Genomic DNA, 22,790 nt, shown 5'->3' with positions numbered 1-22,790 from the left:
AGATATAGGCATCGTAGTGCAAACTAAAAACCACTATTTCCGTATCCGTCAAGGTTTCGTTGTTCAAGATAAAAGCTCAACCAACGGAAACTTCCTGCTTCGATGCGATATCGATAATCGACAGCTAATTCGAACGTTATCGAGCACGCCAAAATTATCGTTGTTCAACCTTAGCAGCACGATAATATTTCTCGCAAATATGCATAGATTAGCAGCGAAAATGTTAAAATACCAAATTACGCAGTCAATTCTTTTAACGCTTGTTCGACGTTGCATATTTATATGTACATTATAATAAACATTTCGTCGTTAATTAGCATCTATTACGAAGTAGTATTCGTCGCGCAAGTAGCTTATTCCTTTTTGCGAGAAAATTCAGCAACGACGATTTAATTACAACCGATCAGCTGATTTCGTAACAAATATTTGCTGCTCGAAAGAGACTTGATCGTCGATCACTCTGTTCCTTCGATTACACGTATAAATTTTGGCAGCGTCGCTCGCCTTTTCCTTATTATCGGGAGCCATTTAAAAACTGTACAACGAACTGTCGTATAAACGTTCACTTTTGCACACGAGTCGTAAATTCTTAAATCTGCAAATAATGTTTTCTGTCAAGAATTTCAGGACAATCGTAACATTGAATTTACAACGAGAAGAGTAACGTCGCAGAGTTACTTCACAGCAAAAAAAAAAAGATTCGCTCGAGAGGAAAAATTTGGTCACGACAGTACAAGCAACGAAAATGATCGAGCATCGAGAAGAAAGCAAAAGCGCGGAGCGGTGTGTCAGTGACACGCGGACGCGAACACGACGGCGACGCCACGGCGAAACGATCCAGAGAATTGAGAGAGGCTACGAGTCAATCGAGTGACGCGATACGCTTTCGGAAAGAGGTGCACGAAACCCACCGGAATCGGACAGGAATGCTCGAATCGAATATTCGAACGACTGGAGCGCACGTACGCGAACGTAACTTGGTGACCGTCTAACCGAGTGACTGAACGATCGACTAACCGTGGTCGAAGGAACGCGATCGGACGCAAGCGAGTCCGAGTGGATGATACGATGAAAATAGTGGGACTCGATGTGTGCCCACACTGCCCAAGTGCCCACTATGCCCACTTGTGTCCACGCGTCAACGTATGCTCACGCACGTTTCTTGCGTATTCGTAGAACGTGCATCGACACTCCAATTAGTTACATATTCGTTTCACGTTCCAGAGTGTTCCAAATTAAAATCATGAGCATTTTCGCGCGCACCTCTCGTGAACGTTCGGTGAACAGGTCGTCGATTATCGTTCATCCAGCCACCGTTTACGATTACGCTACTTCGATAGCGGAACTATAACGTTATCAAGATTTAAGTCGCAAATTTGACAAACAGATCGACCAAATATCGACAAATTTTACCGTTATTTTCGTCAACGCGGCATGAACGATCGCTCGTGAATCGCGTAATCGTGTCTCTTATAAACATCGTTGCATTATGTACGTTATTCGCATGTACGCTATACGTGTAAATGGATAATAAGGTATACACGTAAGTCGATATGGCATGGAATCGAATGTTAATCGTATCAACGATCGGCTTATGGAAAAACGATGAAACGAAGACGAGGTTGGAACGAAGCGAGGTACCACGGTAGAGAATCAGAAGTTACCGGTTGTTTCGCGGCCCCAATTGTTGCTCCGGTGACGGTAGTTTTACCAGTGACGTCATCGGCGTGAAGGTGCACGCGGTCCTCGGTTAACTGTACCTTGGATCAAAACTCGAGCGGGATTCGTACGATCGAGCGTAAAGCTGCTATAAAATCGAATAAACGTATGACCGAACGAACACGAAAACACGACCAATCGTCAGATCGATCAAAGTAGCGATACTTCGTTTCAAAATTATTCTTTTTTTCCTGATATTTCTCTGGCGGTAGATTTAAGAAACGTTCGTACGAAGTAGAATTTGGAGGACATGACCTACCGAAAATACACTGGTGTCTTCCTTATCCGAGCTAACAGGGAGACAAAAGAGACTGTTCGGATGATAAAACGATCGATCATTCATATAAGGTTTCGTTTATTCAAATACAGGTTAAGGTTAATTGATAATTTCTTTAAATATTTATGGATCCCATATTTGTTTGCCTGCTAAGTCACATAATTCTCTCGATAGAAATACGCAAATGCGTAGAGTTATTCTTTTTGTACTTCGAATTGTCGAAGCGTTTTTCCGCATACCACCTTTGCTGTGGTACGAGAAGGCACCTTTTCGTTAGCACTTTCGTTTGCTCTTTCCATTTGTACAAGATCGTCGTTATTATCGTCTTTATCGCAACGAAACTACTACGTCGGTACATTGGAATTTTTTTCCACCGTTGCTAGCATCGTAGGAATCCAGGTTCTTTGGATAATTTTCAATATCGTGTTTTTGTTTCTTCGCGTCTGTGATCGTGGCTTTTCCAACGCCATGTATTTCCGTTAATTCTATTGCGTTTACGCCACTTTCCAGTTCCTCAATTACGTCGTATTTTGTTTCGGTAGTTAGAACGCCGTTACTTTCGTACGAAATTCTTCTAATTAGAATTCTCTCGACCGAATAAACGAAAGAATACATTGTACACGAACATTAATAAAATATGTACATATTTGAAACGGAAAAAGGCATCCATTGCCGGGAAATATCATGTACGGACGATAGAGGCGCTCGGATTTTTAAATATTTGGACAGAAGTGGTCTATACCGTATACGTTTCACCCAGTGTACAACAATGGTAATTTGAAATGCTAATTGGAAATTTTAAATATCGATTCGGAAGTGATTTTTGCAGCTCGAGATTCAAGGTGCTTCTATAAAACGCGCGCGACCCTGAATACAGCTACGCCAATTGACGTCGACGCTTAATATTTTAATTTACAACCTCGCTATATCATTTCCACCGACCATACCTATGCTGTTCGTACGCAGTATTCCATGTTTCACCGAACGTTTCTTTTAAACGCGAAAGCATATTCACAATTAGGCTGTTGGCGTCGACAGACGAATAACAAACTAGATGCGTAATTCGTTTTAGTACGATCGATCGAGTAAAAGTCCGAGCCTGCTTCGCAAACGATCGAACGCGCATCGTAATACATAATCGTTAGGTTGCTTGCTCGCATCCTACTTTTATCCGTTATTTGCTCCCGTTTCATAGTATCCCATTCGAATAACAAATATCCGTTTATCTCTCTCTTCCTTTTTATCGTATATTTATCGTGATACTAATAACGCTCGAAGAGAGGAACAAAGGCTGTGCATACGTGGTTATCGAGAAACGATATTAAAAAGCACAATAACGTACAGTCGAATAAACGTAAATGATGGATAGCGTGGACTTTGAAAGAACGTTACTTCAAACGAAATTTCACGTAGCGGAATACATGCAGTATCTAGTGTGAAGTATGATCAAGTTGGACATGCTTTAGCAAGTTTGAAGAACTTTTGCCAAAGTCATAGCATTGGTTTTTGGCTATGGTTCCGAATTCCTTGGCTTAATTTTAGTTAACGCGCGCGCGTGTCAAGGACACGATATTATAAAGTACCCTAAAGAGTCATATTATGTCGTTTATCCATTCTTACGCTATAGTTTACGCTACAGAACGATATCTTGTACAAGAGAAAACGTAGAAACGAACGTATAAAGTCGTTGCAAATGCCGACTTGCTCGGAACGTTTCTTTTCTTCTCACAAAGTAATTACACGGAGAATGTTACGTTACCGCCTTTTCACGGGGCAACTTCAAGAAAGTCATGGAAAACGCATTAACTTCCTGAAATGTGTGGTATACCTATACTTGGATACGGAGTTGTGTGAAATTGGCACCTTTAAATGCGAATTTTTACAAAAGAAAAAAAAAAAAGAAAGAAACAAACGGGACTCGTTCATTCAATAGCGAACAAACGAAAATTCCGAGTGGACAAACGTGGACAAATCGCGGACAAAAGAATACTGTTTGTCTTTTGTGAAAATTCGCATCGGAGAGTGGCAACTTTGCCTGACTTGGACACCGGACAAGGCCCGACTCGACCAATTACTATAGATATTTTTAATTACGCTTATGGTCCGACAGTTACGATCTTGCGCCATACTCGTTGCCTTGGTCGCAACGACTTTTGCTCGATTTTCACTCTATTTATCGGATAAAACAAAGTATACAAAATATCGTAATTATTATACGTGGAATAAAAATATCGCTGATAGATCGATAACGAATAATTAAAGTATTTGTAGGATTACTTGGGAGAGTGTAACGAGTATACAATCTCTGTCGCAACACCGACTGTTATACGCTAAGTACGTGTAACAGGAACGCGCAGCAAGGGGTGAATAGGTAAAACAGCGAGCAAGGCGAAAGGAGCAACGCTAACTAAGTGGCAACGCAATCGACTGCATTTTAACCGGCAAGAGAATTTAAGACTCGTTGCGAAATATATTACATATAACGCGAGAAGCCTTGAAGTTTCCGCGTCGTTAATTCAGAGTAGAAGTGAGAACAGAACAGAGAGAATCGAATGAGAAATAGAAAGCTACCCACCCAACTGAGAACACTCGTTTTTAAAGCATATGCGTCAAGTGTTCATCGATTTTTAATTTAAATCCTCGCCGATGATTCTCATATTTTTACGATGTTCGCACAGCATTGTGATTAACAAAGTGTTTTCGTGTTACCCTTATCGACACTAGAGTGAGCAGATAACGATGAAAACAAGTAGTTCTCGCGATATGCACGACGATTGATCGTACCCATGTACATACTGCCGGATAACGCCAAGTACATATTTCGTGTTTCGTTCTATCCTGCTCTATCTTATACTTTTGTGCGTATGTGATATCAAAATCCAAATCTAACGTCTGAAAATTTCGATACAAGTTAAATTATGTTATTACGATTGTCTACGGCTGAATCCGATCCCATCTCCGGTATGCGTGACTTTTCGACAACAGTCGGCTCTCGGTAAAATGCTAATGCTCTTTAACACGTTGACTGCCAGACGAATTTTCCATGGTTTGCCCAAGGCGGCGACGTGAACTTTTCATTATGCGATGCATATTATGTCGAAATATTATTTACAGCAAATAAAACGAGTCATAAAATCATGCTCGAAGCGTTTTTCGTGGCGAGGGCTACCGGTGACCCCCACGGCGTTGTAGACGATTATTACGATTGTCCTTTTTTCAAACAATCGTACTTTTAATATTCGCTGCGTCGCCGGTCACCGGTGACCCCCATGGCAGTCAACGCGTTAAATGTCGATGTGTATCGCATGGAAGTTCATCTCTAGTATAGAATGACGAATTCTTCGGGATAATTGCTCGGTGAGATTGCGGACACGCTGTTTGTTTTTTCCGTACAATATCCCAGTAACGAAATACGGTATATCGATATATTTGTTTCTCGTTCTATCGACCTTATTGAGTTTTTCATATTCCATGGTCGCTCGAGTTTCGAGAAAGAAGAAACTGTGCCACGAGATCGACGTCGATCCAAAAGTTTGCTTCCAATCTGTTACTCGAGCGCGAGCGAACAAAGAACGCGTGTGGGACAAGCAACTTTGCAAAGTTACAAAACTGACAGATCAGGTAAGCTTGATCGCGTTTCCCTTCGACGACGAAACCTCCTCTGAGATTATAAAACGACGCAACGATAAACGAATCGTTTAGAAATGTAATTTTCCGACAAAATTTACCAACAGCTGTAAACTGATGTTGTGCAACTTGACGAGGCGACAGAACGATTTGCACCATCGTGACACACCGTACAAGTAAATGCTCGTAGTTAGAAGTATAATTATAACGATATTTAAAAATAGAATATCATTCGTTAAGCAGTTGCTTTCAGCGACAACGTTATACACATTAACGCATCCTGTTCATCTCTATTCCGAAAATAACAAGATTTTAAAATCTTATTCGCTAACGGATACGTTCCGTAAATAAGAACGAGAAAGTATAAAACATAATTTCGTGCGAGCGATGCGAACACTGCTGTACACGCATGACAATGGTTGCTTTGTTCGCGAACGAACGCTTGGGCAGACTGTGTAGCAGACACATCGTCCATGTACATTGTACTTACGTACAACCCCGTTCATAAGTATCCGAATATTTACGTATTTACCGATTTATATCTTATGAACGAGAGCGTACGTATAATATATGCCCAACAGGTCAAGCAATCCTCGACTTCGCTTGTAAAATTATACGTATATATTTTGTTTTTGCGTGACACCAATTCCCAAAGAAGAAAAAGCATGTTATATCTACCGTTACATCGAAGAGGATAGACCGCACGAAGAAAATCAAACCAAAATAGTGCAAATGGGAAGGGATCGCTGTGTAAACGCTGTGATTTCTCAGATGTCGACGATGAAAAGCTTGAACGATATTTTCACCAACTAATTAGAAAATACTAGAGATGTATAGTCGGTTGAGCCGACCATCCAGACATTTTTATAATCGACGAGTAGGCGGCAAAAATGGCCTATCGATCGGCATTAAATTTTTAATATTTCCTTTGTCTTTTCAATTTTTTTAATTTTAATCTTTCTTAATACGTAGTATACTTACTTGTGGCTATACATTTGTACGCGATATAATTATTACATAGAAAGCTAAAAATAATAATTGGTATTTATTGAAAGGAAGGAAGTAAGTATTCAGCAATTAGAAACTTAAGTCGTTATTTCTTAATTCCATCGTAACAAAAATTTCTCAAGTCGACGAAACAAGATGTAATAATATAAATATGACGATGTTAAACAAATTTCTCTTTGGTTTCGTAATATTAAAGAAACATAAAGACGCGTTTTATAGTTTTATATAGTTTTATACGTACGTGGATACGATATAGAACTCGAACTCTCGAAAATATTAAATTCGTTAATTTTTCCACAGAACTTTGTTTCTCTATTTAACGATCTTATTTCAAATTTCGAAATACCGTTACACGCGAGCGTGCTTCGAAACTTAACCGTACTTTCAATTTCTTGACACATCGAAATTCGTGAAGGAAATCACGCAGCATTTTCGAATATGACGAAACGTGATAAATCAAATACTAATTTTTATTACGTAAAATCATATTATACGTTATATCGCGCGATTAAATACGCTATATCGTACGATCAGATACGTTTCCATTCAATGAAATATATCGTCCTAGTTGCTCTTACGCGATTTAATAAAATCGAGAAAAATATACCTTGAGAAAAGTACGATGTACCTTCAAAACGGAGATAGACGTGAGAATGTTCGTGTTCGCGTAGAAAAACAATTTAAAGCAGGTGACACACTCGACGGTATTCTTGCTCGAGCACCTATGTGTATGTAACCTCCTTGAGAGATTACAAGCCAATGACCTCGTATCTGATAGCGTATTGCGTGACAACGAGTATTCGACGCAAACGAACGTTTCTTCGCGGAAGGAAACGTTCCTTCCTTTTCACCCGCTGTTAAAACGTTTTACGAAAACTTGATCGTCGATTTTGACTATCGTTAAACTAAACTAAACTAAACTAACGAGATACGTATGTCACGTGTACATATAAATGAGACAATTTTTGAGGTAATTATTTAGAAAACCGACGCGTTCTCGACTTTCGATGATTCTTCTCGAAACTAAGACAGTCCGGCGGTAACGTATATAGAAAGGAGTCGTTCAAAACGTTGATTTCTACGACATATTGAAAGATCATGGAAATCGAGAACGCGTAGCTCGCGATTTTGCGTTGCTCCGAGTAATATGTAAATCATAGACGATATGTTTCCCGTACGACGCGCGACAATAAGCATTTGCAAGGAAAAATTGGCCTCTCTTTGATATAAACTTCGCAAAAACTAATACTCGTGGCTTATGAATTTCCCGGAAGCGAGCATTGTCTCGCTACGAAGAGAAACCGATCGTGATTCGAATCCCAACTTCCACTTTTGCCCGCAACGTTGCCAGGTGATACATCATACGTACTCAGTTTCACCCACGCGCAAACAAGCTAAGAATTACACAACGCGTAAACGCGACATCGTTGAAAAATCTCTTCCAGGCTTTCTCGTATAAACCGACTATGGTAACGAATCTCGTACGGAATATGTAACATCACGTTGAGTATCGTAAGTTGCGATTCAATTACGAATCAAGACAAAGTACGGCACAGAAGGTTCTTAATTGCTCGGCAAGTTTGAGAAAATTTATCGATTTATCGATTGATATTTCGTGCAATGTGATTAAAGCCAGTAAGGTGGTACGTATCGCGAGGCTGTAGATGAAGAAGACAAGTAATGTCGTAAGTTTCTAGCAGAGACGTTGCTTTGATATTCTGTTTGATCGTTAAACGAAAAAATTGCGTTTCTCAAGAACGGTTATTACCTTTACTACCGTAATCGATAGACTTTCCTTCGAATATCTTAGACTAATCCATAGACCAAGATTATAAGCTTCAGAATATTCGGTCATTGAATTAAACGTCACCGATCGCGAGAAAATAATAATACATATGTATAAAGAATCCGAAGCTTGAACATAAGTGTTAAATTTACAACGAGTATGAATAAGTCGCTGACACCGATTTATAAATAGATAAAAATGAAAGACTGAAAGAAAATGTGAAATAAATTAAAGAATTATTAACCGACGTTTAGTCGGAAATAGCGTATATCCATAGATATCGATAAATATCTAACGGGTCGGTTGAAATACGTAAATAAATAGATATAAAACTGGTGCATACATTACCAGTAAATAAGATGTAACAATCAAGGCGATTATAAATGGCAATCTTACGTAACTTGTTTTTCGCTTATTAGTCTAATTAGAAACTCGGACTATGGTACGACTCTGTTATCGTTCGACATCGTCGTTCCTTATCCATAACTCGTTCTAGATTCGAAATTTATTTGCATTAATAATTTCGTGTACTTGACGGATACGTTAGAAGGCATGTAGTACGAATTTTATGATTTTCGCGTCTCTGAACGCGGTATTTCTTAAATAACGAAAAACAATCGAGCAACACCTGACAGAACCGTGCTGCTTATTTGCTTCCTGTTAATTGTGCACGATTATAAAGAGAAAGGACATAACAGAGAACGCGGTTATTACGAATTCTACGACATGCCGTTGCCAGCAACGATCGCGACCTGGTTTGCACACCAAGTCTAATGTTTATTTATCAAGTTTACTGTTCGTCCTCTTTCCGGCCTAGTTATCGTGTCGTGCCACGTTTGCCGGGGAGTTTGATTCTCAAGAATAATCTTCTTTTGTTCACGAAACACTCGCTGTTTTAGGTAGCGTTATGCACATTTGTTTCAAGGAAACATCGTCACAGTTCAATTCGACGATACATCTGCTATATGTAATCGATTAATACACATAGCTCGACAGTTTGAATTACAAATTTGTACGAAGATCAAGATGCTCGTCCGGCTTTAATACAAATTTCGTTTCATTTGGTTCAGTTTCCAACGACGATTAATCGGAACGGATAAAAACGACTTTGGGACGAACGAAGGAGATGCGACGTTCTTCGAGTAAACACCGTGCAAACACAGCGCGGGTGCTTCTCTCGCGTATAAGAGAAAAACGCCGTAGAAAAATATAGATAGACTGTTGAAAGATCGTGGAAACAATGGAAGCCCCGTTAATACGATTCTGCGTTCGTCATGGTAGCTCGAGTACATTGCACCAAATACTCGACGCATCGTTAAATACCAGGAACTTGACACTGATCGTTACAGAGATTGTACGTATACTTGGCATAAATGTACGGCTGAAAAAAGTTATTTTATTCCACGCCGATTAACTAATTCAAACTGATAATAAAAGACGTTAATTAATGAAATCGATTCACCAAGTTCCCTACTCACTCCTTTTCCAATCTCTAATATTATTGTAAACATCGTAACGCTTTCGTTACTGTTAATCGATCAAATTGCTCGCTGAAATATAGTCTCGGACGATGTACAACACAAGCGTCGTCCTGAAAGTAATGCTCGTTTTGAAATAACAACGATACGAGCGTAGTTTTATTATATATAATTAAATATATTCCAATACAACTACGATCCGTATTCCAACACTTGTCACAACGTGAGACGAATTTCTGTATACCTTCGGGAAATGCATGCGTTATTCGCCCAGAAACTCTTTCAATTTTGCAAAAACGACGGTCATCGGATCGTTCGATGCGTCGATGATCACTCGTAATGAACTCTCAGACACGTTTCTCGAGGTCTTTCGTAACGACAGACGAACGATCGGAACACTTACGATCACATACAGTTTCTCCGCGCGTACTGAACTCCCGCACCCGTCGTCTTACGAATAATTCAAATATAACCTTATTACCGTAAACTGCCGTAATTCGATGATTCAAATGGTGAATTGCCTTCGAACGAACGTATTAAGTATCGAAGAAACGTAAACCGTTATCGGCGGGATTTTCAATTTTCATCGCCGAATTTAAACTAAATCGAACTATGACAAGCTCTAGTTAAGTACTTGTAGATGAAATCTTTATTTTAAATAGGAATATCGAGCGACCTTCTACAAGCACGTTTCATCGTTTTATACAGCTTTTATGCGCAAACGGGTATCACTTCCCGAACGACCATCGTAAGTACGCACCTACGCGTTACGAAGCGAAAGGTTGAAAGAACAAAGAAAATTCGTCTGGTCCTTCCTTAAACAAAGATCGAGAGTTACGACGAGTCGTAAGAAATCACAGTTAATGGAAATGCTTTTGTATTAATAATCGTACATGTATTCAATTATCCGCCACCGTCGTGAAGCGTACATTTGCTTGGTAAGTAGGATCTTTTTATTAATGGCCACTGCCGTGTGTACGGAACACCTGCGATGACTAACAGTACCACGCAGCTAACTATAATAAGACGCGAGTATACTCAAACACTTACGTTATTACGCAGTAACATCGATCTTGCTCTTTACGAGTAGGTACTCGTACGTACAAACGCGGCTACTCTGACTGCAATGGAATCGAACTAACTGTTGTTCCACGCAAACAGATATCGATGTGCAAAAGTCTAGAATTTTTAATAAAAAGATATCACTTGCCGATGGTATTTCAGTCGTCGGGTTATTCACGTTGAAATTCACCCTTTCGAGATACTAATCGTACTCGACCAGTTCATCTCTTTTACGCCGTTTTACAATCGGTTACCTTTACACGATTATACCTTGAACGAATGAAATAGAAAGTAGGAACAAGGAAGCAAGAATAGAAGGAACGCGCGTCATTCGACGAGATACGTACGATAAAATAGCAAGAGAACGGGAAATATGAAAATCAAATTGCAAATTGCAAACTTCGTTACAGGTTTCTTAATTCGTTGACGCGATAGAAAAGAAAGGTTGACAATCGCTTTCGAATTTACCTGATTTTCCGATTGGCGGTTGACCAAGTCTGCTAAACCACCTGAGAAACCTTCTAGCGGTGGTGGCAGCAGGTGGTCTACATCCTTCGAGTATAACAACTCCATTATTGTTGTTGTTGTTGTTGTTGTTGGAAGTTGGACGTTCGGACGGAGATGCTCTGCTGTACGGCGACATCCAAGCTGTGGTAGTGCTTTGGATAGTGGTACCTTTGACGGTAGTAATGGAACTGGTTATTTTAGCCGGGTGCGGGACCCAATCTTCCGAAGCGACGGGCATTTGTCTCGTCCTCTCTTCGGACGAGTGAAAGACAAACCCGCAGAATGGAAAAGTCATTCAAGGTTTTACACCCTTCCGCAAAGATAAGATATTATTTAGGAAACTCGAGCAAATTTCCTATATGGTTTCGGAGTACGTGGCATAGGCGTATCGACGATAAGTTCGGCAACGTACGATCACGAAATTCAATGTACACCTTTTGTTTTTCCTATCTTTTCTTTTTTCTTTTTCTTACTTCCGTAATTCATAACCAACCGGCCGATTCCAATGTTCGACGTTTCCTTTAAACTCGGCCAGCGAGTTTTTTCTCACGACTCGCCAGGAAGAGAACGTACAAGCGTAGGTACATATTTTCTTGTGCGCGCGCGTACCTCAAGTTTCGCGGTCGTCGCTTCCAACTTTATCTATGTTGCTCGGATGTTTGCTTTAGCAGCTAACAGTCACGTGCTTCCCCTTAACTTGTTGCACATACCTCGACGACTCTTTCTGTATTCTAAATGCGCCCTTGCTCGTCCGATCGATCCAAAGTCATGGCTGTTCTGTCGCTGATCCTCTCTGCTGTTCGATGCAGTCGATTACCGTCGAACGACAAACGGAATTCGTATCTCGGTCGAATTTTCTTATTTTTTCTGCAAACGTAATACGGAGAACACGAAGAGGAATAGAAAGGACAAATCACATCGGATTAACTAGTTCTTTGTAAATTCTCCCGACGTCTCCCACGTAATATGCACGTTTTCTTAAAATTCTTATCAAAACGAACGACCTATCGGATTTATTTGGTACGTTATAAGGTACTTAGTTTTCATTGCAGCCTTTCTGAGTAATACTATGCTACCGTGGAATGGTAGTATCCAGGTAAATTATGCGGATAGGAAAAATAGTCTACGCGTATTTAAAATCGAACGCTCGATCGATCGAAGCGACGACTTTTGTTCCCGATGCGGCAACGCTTTCCGAAGATCCTTGATCTTTCCGCGCATCGGAAACATAGAAGAAATACACGGCACGAATTTGTCCTTAAGTAGGATTATTGCACTTTGTCCTACTTCGCTCGATCCAATCTAGTCTCGATTAACGGTTTCTCGCGGACCTACGTAAGAATCTTTTTCGTAGACGTTTGCAGTAATCGAACGAACAGAGTTTTCTACGATCGCGGCATCACAGTCTTCCAAGTATGTATAGGGAAAAGGATGGCATTCCTGAATATCTCTTGTCCCTCCGAAGCGTAAACTCTTGGAGACTACACTGTCGGCAAAGCGTTTGGAGGTCGAGGTTGATCTCTCGCACTGGTGAACGTTGCTCGGTCGGTCACGTAGTTGCCGCATTATCCGTGTTTCGTTGCGCTATCATCAGCGACTACGTATTACCGTCGTCCTCGTCTTCGACGTCGTCGTCGACGCATACGGTTCGTTCATTCGATTCCGATAAGCTGACTCGCCGCCACTCCTATTCTTTCCTTCTTTACTTGCAACGAGCAATATTCCTTTCGATTCCCTCCTACAGCTATGTACGGGACGTACAGTAAGAGAAACGAATACACGAATAAACGAATGTCGTTCGATCGGTAGGATGCGTTCCGACAAACACTTACACGGCAAGCGCACTAATTTTCACTCGGAAATGCACAGGCGATCGAAGTTTGCTACACAACAGGTAGAATCGGATCGTCGATCTTGTCGAGTCACGTCCGAAAAACACCATTTAACCCATATTGAGAGACGTCGTGAACGTAGGCCTCGATTGCACAATTTCATCCGGCTGGCGAGAAATTCAGCGAAGATAAGGAGAAAAACGTAGAGAGAACACGGAGAGAACGTTGCCAACGAGTCGATTCTAACCACACGTCTCTCGACCTGACGACAGACTCGAACTGCCACCGACCAACCGACCGACCACGACCACCACTTCTCTCGACGCTGTCTCTGCCAACTTGCTTCTTCGTGCTCCTCTACCACTCCTCTTGTCTACCGCCGGCCTTCTTCCTTCTACCTCCCTCTTATTTTCTTTCTCTTTTCGATTCGCGTGCGTGTTCGTGTATCCATGCACGCGTATACCTTCACCACGGCGTAACACCGCGACACCCGCGTTACCACTACCGGTACACTGTCGCTAACTGCCCCACCACACCGCTACTTTTTCTTCAGTCAACTCCCTCTCGCACTCGCTGCTTCGTAACTGTTTCTTTATCTTCTCTTTCCCTCCTTCTTCGTTACTCGCGTAGCTTCGTTACTCTTACTGCGCTTTTGTTAACGAATACAGTTCAGAAATGTCGAAACGAATACAGCTGGAGGTATATTTGCGACAACTTGCCGCTCTCTGCCACAGCAACACGTTGTCGTCGTGTTCCGCCGTGCTGACGTTTACGTTGAACGCGTTTCCACATTGCGATACGATAGATGTGACGCGCCTGTGTACAGAAGTACTTGGACGCGTGGACGCGATTCGTAGGCGATCCACGCACGAGTGGACGAACGAAGGTAGACGCGAAAAACATAGAAAATTGGAGTAAAAGGGATAAGCGCGTGATACTCGGCTGATGCAATGCGACTGTTCTGTCAGGACAGTACCACGATCTTCTGTACGCGTGTAATCTCCACAACGTGACTTTTCGCCACTCACCCTCAAACTGTTCCCCCTTGTTTACTTGTACATACGTGTATATTGGTCGCGTAATCGTCCACAACGCGCCATAAAATCTATCATACGTGTTTATCCTTAATCGTTCTTTTTATTCGACTCGTCACGAATCTACGTATTCTAACGAGCTTATTAAAAGCTTATACCAAATAGCGAAATGTCCAGAGTTCAGATATTGGAAAATTGTCCGGCTTGCGGCAGAAATAGCGCCAATGAATTTCGAGTTTGGTGCTTTATTTAAAGGCAACTTGGCGAATAATTAGTCTGAAAAGATGCGATGTAACCACCTACACGATTTCATAAGGGTCGTCCAACGATTTCTTTTTGCGTTCAACAGAACATCGTTTACGTTGAAAATGGAAAGTCGTCTTTATTATTCGGGCGAAGAGCGTAACCGCCCGTTCTAGAGACGAAGTAAAAACAGAAAGCGTGTCCGATCGAGTTCACTGAGACTTCACGCCTCTTTCCTTTCCTCTTTATTCGTTTATACTTTTCGTAAGTTGCAAAAGCTCTTGAACACAATGGGCACAGATATAATTTAAGAGAGGAACTAATTATATTAATTCTATATAATTCGTCGCTTCTGCCGAAACCCTAGTCGAGAAATGTACACAAAAGAACAGTAAGAAATATTATATAATACACGTTGATTAATGACATTCGAAGCGCCTGTCAATAGCGATGTAAATGCATCAAATTTTTCAAACACGTTCAATATTTTGTAAAACGCTGTACAAACATTCAAAGTAAAAAAACCAAAACATTGTATCGTTAAATCGAGGACGATTAAAAGCATCGACTCTCCTCTGTTTTTCGATATTATAACGAATGAGTCGACGTTGTTTAATTTATATTATCATTATGCGTAATTTTGACTCAGATTTTGTATTTCCAGTGACTGAAAATACGGTCGAATATGTACCAGTAAAAATATGCAATTATCGTTAAATCGATAGACCGAGTGTGTATGTGTGTATTCTATTCCGAGATCGGGCATGGAGATTGCTTCGCGCTAATGGAATTAATTTATACGACTTTCTACCAAAAATTCTGAGAGATGTCGATAAACATCTATTATCGAATATGCATTTACGTTTAAAGAGAGAGGAAAATCTAGATGTCTAGCGCGGATGTCGATTGGCATCGTCAGTCAGGAGGTGCGACTGACACAGAGATCCCGGTAATAAATCGTAAAACGGTTGCCGGTACGGGTACGGTATACTCTGCATAAAAATAGAGGCGCCACCGAGGATTCCGTAATGAGCGTAAGTTATGCAACGCATTAAGGACAGTGCCCTCCGTATGCGGATAACTTCGGGAATTTCCGTTTCTGTACGTACGAGTAAACTTTATCAAGAGGGCGATACTTGTTCCAACGCGTCGCTAATGTATTTTGTTTAGCCTTGTAGTTTCTCTCAAAAACTTTACCTCGACCGAATTTTACTCCTCTAACTCGAAATCTTTCCACTTTCCTTTGGTCGCTCGACACTGGCTAACTTTGAGCAAACGCAAGGAAAGGAATTATTTATGTATATATACCGATGAGATCGTCGAACCGTTCGATCCTTCGTATAGTTCGTTCTCGTGGGAAAAAAAGTAACGTATTAAGATTCTGGATTATTTATCACAGACGAGATACGTAAAAAATCCATTTCGTCGCACAAGTGTCCCTACCTTTGTAAGCAGAAACGTCGCAGCGTAATATATTGCGAAGATATCTTCAGCATAGGGTACATGACTTCTATTCGATTGCCGTGTATCGTGTAACTTGGAAAAATAACTTCGTTAACACTGGTGATCATTAAAATACACACTTGACCTAGAATACCCATAGGTGAAACGAATACAAAGGCGAGGTTACAGAAGGTTCGAACGACGAGGAGGAAAAACCAGGATGACAAAGAGAAAGACGTTGTTGGCAACGGTTCAAAGCGCAGTTCGACCTAACTAAAATACTGCAGTGCTCCACTACGTGTCGCATACCAGGTGAAAATATTGCGGAACCGCTAACTTACGAATTAAGAATATATATCGCGTAATCAACGATATAACACAATTATCATCATCGTACTTTCTCCGCCAAGTCGAATACCAACTCACAAATTTCTCAATTACCCACAACTGTTAGAGGTTAACCGAACTAGTCAGATAACGATCGCCAATTCAAATTTCGGTGACTTGAATATTTATATCGTCAGGTCCGATCGTATCAAACCGTAAAAATAAAGACCTCGAGATTTGAAAATCTTCGTAAATAGAATATAACTATATTGCCGATTTTAAAACTTTGAAAATGACGTGGTTACAACAACGCACGGACAGAGGTGGGTAATTTTTATGAAAAAGCTGAATCGGTAGAGCGATCATGTAAATACATCCAAGCAGGATTTCCACTCTAATAACGTTAACACAGTAGTTGGAACGTGCGCGTAGTAACAACAGTAGTAGGAATCAACAATGCTAGACTACGTCAAAGATTTTAGTAATTTTCGTGCAACTAGGCACTACGCGAACAAGCGTACCTTGTTGCTTGCCGTTCGAAGGTACCTACGTTACCAACCATTAACCAGCGACAGCGAACGATCGTGCCCGACGGATAATGCTTTTCAAATCTGCTATTTACGATCGAAATATTTGTTTCATCCTGTATTTTATCTCGAAAAATTGAAAAAATATGATATTCCGACGCAAAATTTTAAAGATAAAAAATAATGTAACACACATCTGTTACATCTATACGTATAGAAAAGCACGATGGGGAAATTTTTTCCCGCTTCCCTTCATAAATTCTGTGGATGCACTTGTCGAAGAAAATCATGACTCGTCTACGATGGAAACTCCTAGCAATGAAATCATTTCCGCGTATTATAGGGAAGATTTACGGGAAGCTACACACTTTCCTTTTTTACCATAGAAATTGTGAAAACAATAGTCCTTACACAACAAATTATACGTCGCACGGCACAAAGAATACTTGTTTCTTGTGATTGTCTTCAGCCTGTCTTCTTTTGAAACAATACATTACAAGATGAATTTTACAATAGAAAATAATCACATATACATACGTGTAATTAAATATACAAAATACATATATAATGGAATTAAATGGAGTAAAATCTGTTTATAGTAAAGAAAAATAGCGACGAAGCAATAAAGTTGGCATCGTTGTATAATGGATTTTCGTCGTCCTTCTAAAGAAACGTAAACGTAAATATACATACATATCGATAACTTTACCTCGACGTTATGAATTTGAACCGTCTTGTATCGAAGCAATCGATATAAACGAAAAGATTTAACCGAAATACCCTTTTCCTTAACGATATTTGCTTTAACGAAACAGATGCTATGTTAGTGACAGTGTCAATCCGTTCCGAAGATGCTGAAAAAGCTTTTTCGTTCAAAGAAAGGAATTATTAGGATAATAAAATAGTAGAACTAATAAAATAGTAAAATAGTTTTACTGGGCCGAGTGCGTCCAACTTTCTCACGTATCGTATGACCAGCTTGAATTTCGCTCGAAAGATCGCTCGCCCGGATTCGTCAAACAATAGAAATAGAATTTGAAATTGAAACCTGTAGTTAGTAAATCAATTTAAATAATAAATGTCTTTCGTCGCATAAAATTCACATGGCGCATACGTATATGCCTACATATATGGCTGGAAATTCTCATGCGTCTGTTCGTGTCAGTTTAGAAACGGCTCTACCAATGTATAGAACATAGCGATCGATGAACGAACCAAGCAGAATGGTCACGCGATACGAAGCAATTTTCAACTGGTTTGTCGAAAAAACTTAGTAGTCTGGTAACGATCATTTTGTTAGTCATGGTTGTAGTTATTCGGCTAAATAACAATAAGAATAATTTATTTATCTACCTACCTTTTCTTCTACAACACAAGATAAGAAATAGAAAAAAATGCTATAATAGTTGTACCTTTGATTTAGTTATCCTCGTACGTACTACCGTTTATCGTATCGAACGGTATACGAATTACTTTATAATCTTTATAACTTATCTTAATACTTTATAATCGCTACAATTAATAATAATCTCTACCTCTACGTTTTACAATTTCGATATCAGACGAAAAAGATAATAGCCAATGAGAATGCGAACCGTTTGGAATTATGAAAACATCGTAGAAAACACTTTAACGTGGCATGGAAATCGTTTAGGCGATTGCTGTAAAAAAATCTGCCGATGAATCATTCCGTTCTGTTCTGACTATTCTGCGTAGAACTTGTATCCATTGTACTGCACCGTCCGTTCGACGTAAAGTAGCGCACACAATAGCCACAAAGATTACCTTTACGCTCATCTACATACGTACGTAGCTGTTTTCGTAAGAACCACGAATCCTGGAGTAAAAACGATAATACTATTTGGACGTAGCTACGCCGTAAAAGAGGTTTTATTTATTCGAGACTCGTCGACCTTCGAAGCCTTGTTCTTTCAAAAGGCGAGTCGGTGCAAGAACAGCCGTAAACGTTTGTCTATTGTTACAAATATGTTGGAATTAAGAAAATAATCGCGATGATTCGAGAAAAGCTTTTTTATTTATACGCAAACGATATTTTATAAAGGCGAAACAATGTGTTTCTCTGCATTCGGAGTAACCAAAGCCGAAACCGAAACCGAAACCGAAACCGAAACCGAAACGTAGGTTAATAATAGAGAAGAGACAAGGAAAGGATAAAGATCTTTAAATTTAATACGGCGATGGTTGGGTGAGAAACGGCAGCATACAGTTCTGTCGCATCGAGACTTTCCACGGTGCTTCCGTGTTATTATAATTAAACGAATTAATGAGCGCGCATTTTGCTTCTTAGCTTTGTTTCAGCTTAAAAGGCGAGAACGTGCAAGATTAACACGAACCGTGGCCAATGTCGATTGCGAATCCGGAAGAAAGATATAAAACTTCTTAAACGTAATTATCCTTCTATCAACTTATATCTTCGATGCTGTACGATTCAAAAATAATCTGATCGTGCGAATAGCACCGTATTTCACGAATTTCATCTACACGTACGTTATATTTGGCATTTATCTATATTTCGGTATATGCGCATAGGCGCGGTAAATTCGTTTTATTTGCACAAACCTCGCAATTCTGACACGTACCTTCTTGGTTGGAGTTGTTAACGTTAGGGTTAGGATGAGAAGTCAAAGAGGACGGTGTCTCATCCTCGGCGACGCCCATCGTTGTTGCTGCCGTTTGCTGATGATGCGTCTCCACTTCTGTAGCCTCTTCGCACCTGCAGAATAAAGACATTCAGAACTTTATCATTCTTCGCGTCCGTGTGCTTAGTCTACGAGTACTTCCAAATGGTCGCTGTTTATGTACAGCAATTGCAATTTGAACGTTAACGATCAAACTACGCGAAATCCGTTATTGTTATCCGGTGCATAAACAAAGTACAATTTTAAATTGTAAAAAAAAAGTTCAAATCTATTGCACGATATGTGTCGGCTAATATATACCTTTCCCTTGATCTTTGCACACGAACGAAGGAAAAGCTGGGGAATATTTGCGTCAAGCCTCCACACATATATATATATGTATATATTCGCCGAAATAGAGCGACATTTCTAAGCAATCGAATTTCCAGCCGAGACAGCATTTTTCACCAATCGCTTTCCCACCTTTGCAGATGGAAAGTGCTTACGTAAAACTTGGTTTTACTTGGAGCGGCAGAGTCAAGGACCCGACGTTAGTTAAACTGTAAAGCGTTACGAGCGCGAACTCGCGTAAACCAACATTTACGTTTAATCGTAGCGTCACGTGTAACATTAAACTCATTGATATCGAACAACGTAAGGAAGAGAGATGCGCGTAAATGTGTCTTTGTCGTTAGTGCGTTGTACGATCCTCTATTTTCGTTACTAATTCCAACATAATCTCAGGTGTTTGATGACAGAGCTGTGCATAATAAGAGACTTTGCAAACATCGAGAAAACGTTGTCCTCGATCGATACACCCGTGACACGATGTCACATTTAAGTAACCGAGCTCTATCGTGTTAATTTTAGAAAACAATGTGTATATAAACGTTGCAACGTCGCTGATTTAACGTCGAAATGTTAATACAATGCGAATGCATCGAGACTTGTAAAGAGTCGTTGTAAAGTATCGGGTATCGACATTTATCGTTTATCTGTCGCGTCACGACATAATTTATTGTCGGCACGATCCTGTTTCGACGCCTATCATTTCTAATTAAAAATATATCCATTCCCTTAAAATTTTCTTTCTTTCAAGGTAACAATCTCTGATCTTTGTACACAGAGGACAAAATCGAAAGTCGGGTAGATGCAAACAACGGTTGAAAATCAGTTGAAAAGGAAGTTCGTCCTGGAGAACTTTTCGGTTGAAAAGAAAGAGAAAAGAAAGTCCGAGTGCTAACGATCGTATCGTATCATGTACTATCTAATAACGCATTCGTACGATAAGACAAATTTGCGCTAAAAAAAAAAAAAAAAAAGAAGAAATGAAAGACGTGGAATCGGTAAGTTGGCGCGATATGACGCGTTCAACGAAATAAGAAAGAGAGGAGAATATCGCGATGTCTCTAACGGTATATTGACCTCTGCAATGCCGATCGCCGTAAACACATATTCTATATCTCGCACGTGACTATGTACTTTGCTCGTCGAGTTTTCACGTCGCAAATCGCAATGCTTCTTTCACATCTACGGTATTATTTCGTATATACATATATACGCAGTTTCAATATGCAAACGCTGTTTCTCAACGATCCGAAATTCATTCGTAACTTGATACTTTTACGCAATTTGTGCACGAGCTGATGGTTTGGTTGCAATCGCAATAGGAAGAAAAATTGCAGGGAAGACTGCGCGTTATTTCGTGTACATGGTCGTTTCGACGGAAACCGTACGCCACGGAATTAGCGAAAATTCAATTAACTAGGAACAAATTGAAAAAAGTAGATATGTATATAAGTTGGTTCGCGTGGTAAAGCAACGTTATCGTTTGCTCGCGAAGCTCGGTTCGAAAGGCTAGCAGGTTGAACAGAGGCAACCGCGACAAAGATACGTGTTCCCTATGTAGCGAAACAGGCTCTTCTCCGTTGATTCGAGCAAGACTCGCCGGGTCGTTTCTCCTTCGGCCAACGACCGTCTCTCTACGTCTCTACCTTTAGTTTCAGCCGCTCCCTTTACGCGTGCCTCTACGTAAATGTAATACCTTCGAACTAAATCCGTACGTTCAAATCGCACATCCCTTCGGAATGGCGAGCATCGCTGCGAAACGAGCGATGTCGCTTCAAAAAATTCTCCTTGAAAATATATCGTGTCAGAAATATTTTAATAGTATTGAATATCGAATTCACACAGTGATACGAATAGAATGAAAACTGACTGGTGTCTGCGATAATCTAGATGGCACCTTGATTTCTATATGACAACAACGGCAACTTGTTCGTACTTAGTAAGAATAGTAGTAGGATATTGTAAGAATGTTTATATCGTAAAACAGATCAACAAGAATGAAATTCCTTTCACTAAAATAATTTTACGATCAATGAGATTTTATCAAAGTAACAGAAAGGCAGATTAACAGTTTTGCGATATATTCTCTGCAACGTAAGAACGCTATGAAAATGAATACGTTCAAATATGGAAATTATGAAGAAGATATGGAAAGGGCAGTTCGTCTTGCAGATAACGAGGTTTGTGTGTTATAGCGTAGCTTTTGTAAAAAATAAAAAAAAAAAGAAAAAAATAAGACAAGAAACGTCTATTGGCGATCGAATGTATTTTTAGCAATGGTAGAGACGATTGAAAAATGAAGGTTGATAAAATAAAATTTGAAGCCGAAACGACGAGAATGACGTTTCCGTGGAAGAACGAGATCAAGGAACGAGAAGTCGCGGAGCTTTTGAAAAGGCAAGCCCGGTTTTTCACTAGCGTTCCTATCGCGGTATATATACATAGATGTGTTAGCACAGAAGTTTAGAATGACATTGTTGATAAAGCGCATGATAGTATGCGTATGAAGAGACGTGTGTGCGGATTAAGCGCGAACATACATAAAGGGTTATGTGTTGTGCAAAATTCAATGTAAATTTACAATATTTTCTGCTTGTATCGGCAGCTTTTCATACCGTCTACGAGGACAATCTTTTCCACTGTCTTATGCTCGATGAAGAGCTGTCGCGACGGATGCAATGCTCGCTGGCAACGAAACCCTTTCTTCTCCTTTCGCCATAATTTTCTCGTGAAATCCGGTACGCAACTGAACGCCGTGTATTTTCCAAGACACACCGTACTCACATCTTAATACGCGACTCCGTCTTGAAACTGCATTCGTAGGCCCGGTATTCGATGCTTCGACGTTAGAATCGAGTCAACTCTTTGCCGACGATGTTACTCTCGATCTTTGATATTTCACTGTATTCCACTCACTCACCACCGCTCTCCCC

General features: G+C 40.2%; 1 protein-coding gene across 4 annotated transcripts in view; it reads right to left on the bottom strand.

Moving 5' to 3' along the window:
* The window catches only part of LOC122568033 (serine/threonine-protein kinase tricornered), a 39,625-nt gene extending 16,839 nt beyond the window's left edge, over positions 1–22,786 (bottom strand). The window contains exons 1-3 of one of the 4 annotated variants that reach the window (XM_043727335.1): positions 22,642–22,786; positions 19,471–19,604; positions 11,426–11,632 (exon numbers count right to left, since the gene is read on the bottom strand). In XM_043727335.1, the coding sequence (XP_043583270.1) occupies positions 11,426–11,632; positions 19,471–19,604; positions 22,642–22,643 (343 nt within the window). In that variant the 5' untranslated portion in view covers positions 22,644–22,786. Of the gene's footprint in view, positions 1–11,425; positions 13,563–19,470; positions 19,605–22,472; positions 22,610–22,641 lie in introns of those variants that run through there. The other 3 variants (XM_043727326.1, XM_043727328.1, XM_043727324.1) reach the window with 3 other exon arrangements.
* Between the last annotated feature and the right edge of the window lie 4 nt (positions 22,787–22,790).

The sequence above is a fragment of the Bombus pyrosoma genome, linkage group LG6 (genome assembly GCF_014825855.1).
Source record: "Bombus pyrosoma isolate SC7728 linkage group LG6, ASM1482585v1, whole genome shotgun sequence".
Classification (NCBI taxonomy): Eukaryota; Metazoa; Arthropoda; class Insecta; order Hymenoptera; family Apidae; genus Bombus; species Bombus pyrosoma.
Note: the sequence above shows the minus strand (reverse complement) of the source record. Positions and strands in the feature narration are given on the sequence as shown.